At 27.3% G+C, this 7,365-nt stretch overlaps 1 protein-coding gene across 1 annotated transcript; it reads right to left on the bottom strand.

The window, feature by feature from the left end:
* LOC124923898 (cytokinin riboside 5'-monophosphate phosphoribohydrolase LOG8-like) lies at nt 1-1,844 on the bottom strand. The gene is made up of 7 exons (XM_047463894.1): nt 1,506-1,844; nt 1,272-1,369; nt 1,161-1,191; nt 984-1,083; nt 834-904; nt 599-742; nt 1-507 (listed from the first exon to the last, which is right to left on the bottom strand). Exons 1-7 carry the CDS (start codon nt 1,614-1,616, stop codon nt 442-444), a joined length of 621 nt encoding a protein of 206 aa, XP_047319850.1. The 5' UTR covers nt 1,617-1,844; the 3' UTR covers nt 1-441.
* Between the last annotated feature and the right edge of the window lie 5,521 nt (nt 1,845-7,365).

The raw sequence follows: 7,365 nt of genomic DNA, 5'->3' as shown, positions 1-7,365 counted from the left end.
TTAAGAAGAAAGATGAAATCATTGTTGAAAATGGTTTCAAATAATCCGTTGACTTACAAGAGATTTGAGTTATTGGAAGACAATTAAGAGTACACCCACTCAAGCAAACACATAGTGAGGTTTCTGTAGATATGATTTAATGGCATCAAACTGACCCAATATTCGGATTAGATTCAGAAACAAAACAAAACAAAAGTGTTCTCCAATAAGGTTAATGTCTATGTATTTCAATAAATTCTATAATAATATAGAGTACTAAAGATACCCTGACAGAAAACCACATGAAACATTATGAGTGCCCATTTATAATGACAACTAAGGTAGATTCTTTTGGGCATTAAATCACAAAGAATGACAAAAAAAAGTACATATTAAGATTCAAGTGAACAACTCACAACTATGAGGATCATGGCAGAGATCATTTGAAACCAATCAAGATTCTTATTCAGTTGAATCTGTCTGCCAACTTTCTTGAGGGGCGACATGATCATTAAAAGGACTGTACAACTGCAATTTTAAAGACATAATTAGATGATAATGTAACCTAAGTTGAATAATCGGTATAAGTTATAGAGGTTAAAACGAAGTAAATTCAAACCTCCATCTTCACTAAGAGTTCTTTAGCAGTTGAAGCAGATAGGATTATGTGTCTAGCACTTGGCTTTATGAAACCTTCTTCAACACCATTATCAAATAAGGCGAGCAAATTGTTGTAGTATCCCTCGACATTAAGCAGTCCAATCTACAAACATAATCACCAGTTTTATTTTATACAAAATGTAAACAAAAAAATCCTCAAAGAAGGATCTTTAGAATTCAAATGAATGAGCCACCGGTTTGTTATGAATTCCTAGTTGAGACCAAGTTATCATTTCCAAGAGTTCTTCCATTGTTCCATAGCCACCTAAGACAAGTATCATCAACATAAGAACTAATTAACTAACTAAGAAAGTGGCTTTTATCAGTTTTATGTTATTCTTTACCAGGAAGAGCTATAAAAGCATCAGCTTCTTTCGCCATAAGAGCTTTACGTTCATGCATATCCGAAACAACTCTTACTTCTCCAATACTTTCACCAGATATCTGCAGATTTTCGAATTGTCTATCTAAATCTCTCCCAAAAACTCACAGTTTATAGAAAGAAAGAAAAAAATGGATACCTCAAGAGGAACAAGAGCTTTGGGGATGACTCTGCAGATAAAAATAGTGAATAAGTTCTTTAGTTTTTGACAAATAGGATAAGATAATAGACATATGGTTAGATTAGCTACCCAATAACATGACAACCGCCATCAAATACTTTCTGAGAAATCAAACCCATCAAACCAATACTTCCCCCACCATAAACCAAGTCTATCTTTCTCTCAACCTGAAGTAGGCATTTAATCAAACAGATGGTGATCATTCCAAATAAAGTTGTAAAAAGGGTATATTTTTAGAATCATAAACAAAACCAATCAAGAACAGATTGATAAATTCAATTCAGAATTAGAAAACCAACCAACCATTTCATTCCCAAGTTCATCAGCAGCATCACTGAAAACTTTTCTGTACCCAGGATTGCTTCCGCAGAAAACACATATTCTCTTGAATTTGTTTATCGAATGGCCTTCCATTTCAGTCGAGTTTGTCGTCTCTTCTTCTAAAGCTTCTTGATTTCTGTAAAAACTCTTTATGGAGAGAATATGCACTAGCGATTCAAGAATAGGAAATCTGAGAATTACCCTTTAAAGGACGAAGAAGCATGCAATAGAAATCAAGAAATTTTCAAACAATTTTCTTGAATAAGAAAATTCATTGAGAAAGCCCACTCGATGATGATGATGAGCTGTATGTAGGGCTAGCTTGTTTGATTCTACTTATAAACGCGAATAATTTGAAAAGAATAAAAAAAAAAAGAATATAAGTTCAATCAATATAACACTAAATAATTCAAAAAATATAAATATAAATAGACAAATTCAAATAAATAAGAAATTAATAATTATAATAAGTCACGTCACAGATGACATATACATAATATTTTATTTTATCATACACTAGAAAATGGATTGATATTTCTCTTTTCATTTTTTTATACAATTAGATGATTAATATGAATCCCAAGATGGGATAAACTTGTCATTTTGATTTTGTGAAATTTTGATATGAAAATGTCAAATTAAATTTTTATTTAAATAAAAATTTTAATTTTCAATTAATAATATATTTTTTTAAACATTCATACAATATGATATAAATAATAATATTTTAATTCTATTTAACTAGTTATTTATTTTATATAAATTATAGTTAATTATAATAATTAATCCGCATTTCTTTATTTTTCTATTTTGAACACTTAAAACTAGAACTTCTCTTGTATTATGAAATATTTTATGTTATGAAATTAAAAGTCTTTTTTTTATGATTAATTACAGTGAGTTTAAAGATTTTTTTTTCATAATTTTAAATATTTGTGTCAAAATGATTATATAATACTTATTTCAAATGAGATTCTATGATCAAATGTTTATGTGCCCTTTATATGAGATTGGGAGATTAAAATGATTATTTTTTTATTTATTCATTTCAATCTCTCTTGTGAAAGGGCATGTAAAATATTTAATCATAAATGATTATAAAGTGGGATATTTTTGTGCTCGTCTGTAGGGGAATGATAAAGGATTGTATATGGAGAATTAACACTTCTATTGTCATTTGGTGGATCATAGTAATAACTATCAACTTTAAAAAATCTTTCATTTAGTGTTGAGATCAAATGGATAGAAACATGACCATTTTAGTTTTGCTAGTTGAATAATTAAACATTTAAAAAATATTTTTTTTCTGTATGAGTCGTTGTCATGATAAATGTGACACGCGTATGTCTACTCGACAATTTTGTTTGTTTCTATAAAATGTTTTAATATATTTTCACCCAATTTGGGGTTGAATTTGAATGAATAGAAATCACAAAATAATTTATATATTAGATTCTTTTCTGATTGGACTTTTAAAGTGATTTATAATTGTATCCTCATTTTTTAGGAATTTGATTGTATTAGGTTCTATCAATTTTAAGATTATTATATTAGAAGTAATTTATGTAAACATCATACAAGATATCAGTAATCAATATAAAGATTATAATGAGAGCATGTCACCATCATATTATGTAATGAATAATGATGATGATAAACACAATAAGTAAGGGTAATGTTTTTACATTCTAAATCTACAATTAATTATTGAATAAATTAACCAAAATCATTGCTATATAATATTATCAATATAAGGGTATTTGGTGAGAGGTGAGGTGGGTTGAGACTAATTCTACATCTGTAGAGATTATTTAAAAAATATCTTTCAATATATATATTAAAACTTTTGATTTTCAAAATTGTTTGGTGAATAAATACTAAATTGTTAATGCTGAATAATTTGATAAATATGAAATTATTGTCGAAAATATATTTAAAGATTATGTTATTATTATTATTTTTTTATAAATGTTTCGAACAAAGCCAGTAATTTATTATTATAATGAGATAATTTAATTTTAAAATAAACCGGGATTTGATTAATTTTTGTGGGGTCTTATTCTTATTGAAGAGTTTCTTAATAAAAGTGAAGTCACAAATAGTGTCCTCAATTTTGTTGTCTAATTTTATACAAATACAATCGTATAACTAACTAATGCTACAAAGTTATAAACATAAAATATAGTCTGTTGGTTAAATATTTGTATCATATAAGTTCTTTGAATCTCTTTATACATAATAAAATAATTGATATTATATGTTAGGAGACGGATTCAAGAATTCGAGTTGTGGTGAACTTGGAAAAAAAATTAAAAATAATTTAAAAATAACGAAAATTATGAATAAAACGAGTGTGGATAAATGTAAGTTTTATCTTTTTTTAAAAAATAGATAAAAAGATAATGTATTAAATTTAAAAAATTAATATTAGATAAATAAAATAGTGTATTAAATTAAAAAAATAAGAAGTTATATTTGGGGTAACATTAGTATCGAAAATAATAATAATAATATTTTTTTTGGACCATAGATCCGCTCCTCTCCTATTTATTTATCAATAAAGAATATCTAATGATATGCATGTCAATATGTCATTATATTGTTATATTATATGATAAGATTGGCTTAGATTAGATATGCCAACCATATGCATTGTCAATGATATCTGCTTTAATTATTTGTGTTTATATTTTCAATTTAAATAAATATAAAATTCAATACCTTAATTGTCATGACTAGACTTATTCATTTAAATGATATAGTATGTTCATTATATAGTAATATCTTAAATGTGGAGTTATGACTTCAACTTTTTCAATTTATCATATTCTAAAAAAGATATTGGAAGAAGAAAACGTTTAAAATAATTTACAATTACATTCCGAAAAATAAACATCACATTCAAACTCAAAACTTCTAGAGTTAAACTTCAAAACTTGATGTAATCGAGAAAAAAATTACCCAAAAACCAGGGATTCTACATTGTTATTAACCTAATCCGCTTGATATCACCTATACGGTTAGAATCATAGCACCAACACTCACATCCTTATATACATTAACATGAAAAAATTCCAAAAAACCTAAGTTGCAAGTTTGCAACAAATCAAAACATCTTGTCAAATTGTGTGAAATGGTTTGACCCATTTAATTTTTTTATTTAAATTTTTACAAGAGTATAGGATCATTTTAATATTCTCCATCTAATACAAATGAAAAAAAAGTGACAAAATTTCATTCATTCAATTATTTTCATACCAAAATAAGATCCTCAACTCATAAATTATATTTCAACCATCAAAATTAACCAACCCAAATATAGACTCTAAAAGTTCACCCCATTTGAATCTCCATTCCCCATCTCCATCCAAACCTTTTGCCACATTTTGAAACCACATCATTTCTTCAATTCTTTGTAATAATTTTTCTAAGCAATATCATCATCAATCCTCTAATTCATCCCCACAACACGCATCCTAATCGCTTTCTATGGCCGCGATGGTCGCATTCTTCTCATCCTTTTGCGCAGTTCGAAAGAAATCTACATCGCCCACAACAACCCCCGAAGATAAGTCAGAGTCAAATGATTTAGATTCCACCAATGATCAATTTGCAATAGCGCCAGATACTAGGGATGAAAATGAAGACGAAGAAAAATCATCGTTGCCATTGCCTCCAGGGATGATGAATCCAGCTGGCTCGGCTCCACCTCCAAATTTCAAGAAGATGAGGACAAAATCATTAGCTTCAATCTCTTTGTCGTCGTCAAAGAAACATATTTTGCATTCGGCGTCAAGGAAACAAGTTTTGGCGAGCATTAGTGTGAAGGTAATGCAAGCGAAAAGAGAAAAAGAATATAAAAGCGAAGATTCTTTGTGGAAGAAGAGAATAATCTTGGGGGAGAAATGTAGGGTTTTTCACGATGATGATGCCGATGCTGATGAGAATGGGAATCGAGTCCCGACTTATTATCGTAAGGCCTCGTGTTCTGTCCCCGTGTCGAGGCAGAGTTCCTTTAAAGACGAAGATGACATCCCAAGTGCGTCCATCAACAAAGAACATGCAAAAAGGGAAGGAGTAAAGGAAGATTGAATGAAAAAACAATTTTGTTGAATTACCAAATTTCCTCTTAGAATTCAAGAATTATTATATTTTTTTTGATAAAATAGAGGATTTAGTTTCAACATTATATATATGTTTCTCTAGGAGCATGAGGTCCCATCTTTTAGGGAAAACATAAGAAAATATAATAATAATTGAAGTAGTTGAATGAAGGCATTATTTTGAGATTAGACACTTAATTTTATTCTCAAAGTAAACTAAAAAACATGTTTTAAAAGTTGAAGTCCATTTTTTGAAAAAGTTTGGCATATGTAAATTGAGACTTTTTGGTAAAAATTTGGAATGTAAGATGTATACAGACTCTTTAAAAACTCGTATTTGTTTTTCAAATAACTAGTTGTGTAATGCGGCTATATTTTGCATGCACAAACAATTTAGAAAACATGATCAACATTGAAAGGATGATTTTTAATTTGTACGTGCCTCGACAGAATTCTTATATATGTAATGTACTTCTATGAACAAAATGAGAAAAATTTTAGTTTCATGATTGTAAAAGTTGTGCAAAGGGATCCCAAAAAATTGCAAATAAACATATATATAAGTTATGGAAGAGATTTTCTACCCAATTTTTTTTAACTAACTAATTAAAGCTAATAATATTTCTTTGAAATCTCTTCCTAGCAATGAGATAATTAACTTTTCATCTTCTTCAAATATAAAACCCTATTTTCATAGCCCCTCTATCGACAAAGAAGAACACCTCGTGAACCCTTCTTCTTCGTCACAACTCGAGCTAACATACTTCTTATTCCTGAATTGAGTCGTGTTTTAATGACAAACCTACCTTGAAATAAAATTACTATTGTTTGAGTGCTATCTCTCACAATGGACACTTAGTAGTGAGCAAATGGTACCGACCGAATTTGAAACGAAAACATTTGACTGACCCTTCATTTATAGGGTTTAGTTAATAAAAAAATATATTATAATCCGATATATAGTCTATTCAAATAGTCAAATTAATCCACATTACAAATATATTAATTAAAATCATGATGTTAAATAAATTTTCCAGATGTATCAAATTAATCTTTGATTTCGTTAATGCTTAATAAGAAATTTTGCTTGAAATTACTTTTATCATGACGTTTTATAGTTAATTTTATTTAATTAATGTTAAAGTTGATTAAAATTAGTTTAAAACGGAATTTAAAATTATAAAAGAAAAAAAAAAGACAATTCTATACAAAATACGGGCAATCAGCAATAACCCTGTTATAGGTCCTATATACAAAATAAGTTATGTATATTGATGTTTCTTATATTGGTTTTAGATGTATATAATATCAATTATATCACAAATAATTAAATTATCAATTCTATATAATAATAAATAAAAGATAATTGGAGAAATGTTACAAGGAAAAAAAGATAATTAAAGGGATTTTTCTTTATAATTAAAGTGAAAAATAAATTTCGGTATATATATTATTAGTATATACAGAATATTAATTAATTAAATTAAAATTTTAAAGTTTTTAAAATTGAAATGCATTTTAAAAGAAATAAAAAATTAGAGATTTAAAAAATAGTAATTAAAAAAAAAAAGTTTAGGATTATCGTTTAAAAGATTTTGTCAAAATTAAATTTCTCTTAATTTTGTGTCATTTAAAGAATTTTAGTTAAAATAATTGGTTATATTCAAGACTCGGACTAACTGAATGTATATATTAAGTTATTTGTCTATATTATTTTATTTATTTTTATTTTTTCTAAT

Source organism: Impatiens glandulifera, chromosome 2 (genome assembly GCF_907164915.1).
Source record: "Impatiens glandulifera chromosome 2, dImpGla2.1, whole genome shotgun sequence".
NCBI lineage: Eukaryota > Viridiplantae > Streptophyta > Magnoliopsida > Ericales > Balsaminaceae > Impatiens > Impatiens glandulifera.
The sequence above is the reverse complement of the archived record's forward strand: the minus strand, read 5'-3'. Positions and strand labels throughout refer to the sequence as shown.

Coding starts and splice junctions, on each gene's coding strand:
- LOC124923898 (XM_047463894.1), bottom strand. CDS start 1,616: ATGGAAGGCCATTCGATAAACAAATTCAAGAGAATATGTGTTTTCTGC. Junction 1,192..1,271: donor GGCGGTTGTCATGTTATTGG/GTAGCTAATCTA, acceptor TTTTATCTGCAG/AGTCATCCCCAAAGCTCTTG. Junction 508..598: donor AACTCTTAGTGAAGATGGAG/GTTTGAATTTAC, acceptor TTAAAATTGCAG/TTGTACAGTCCTTTTAATGA.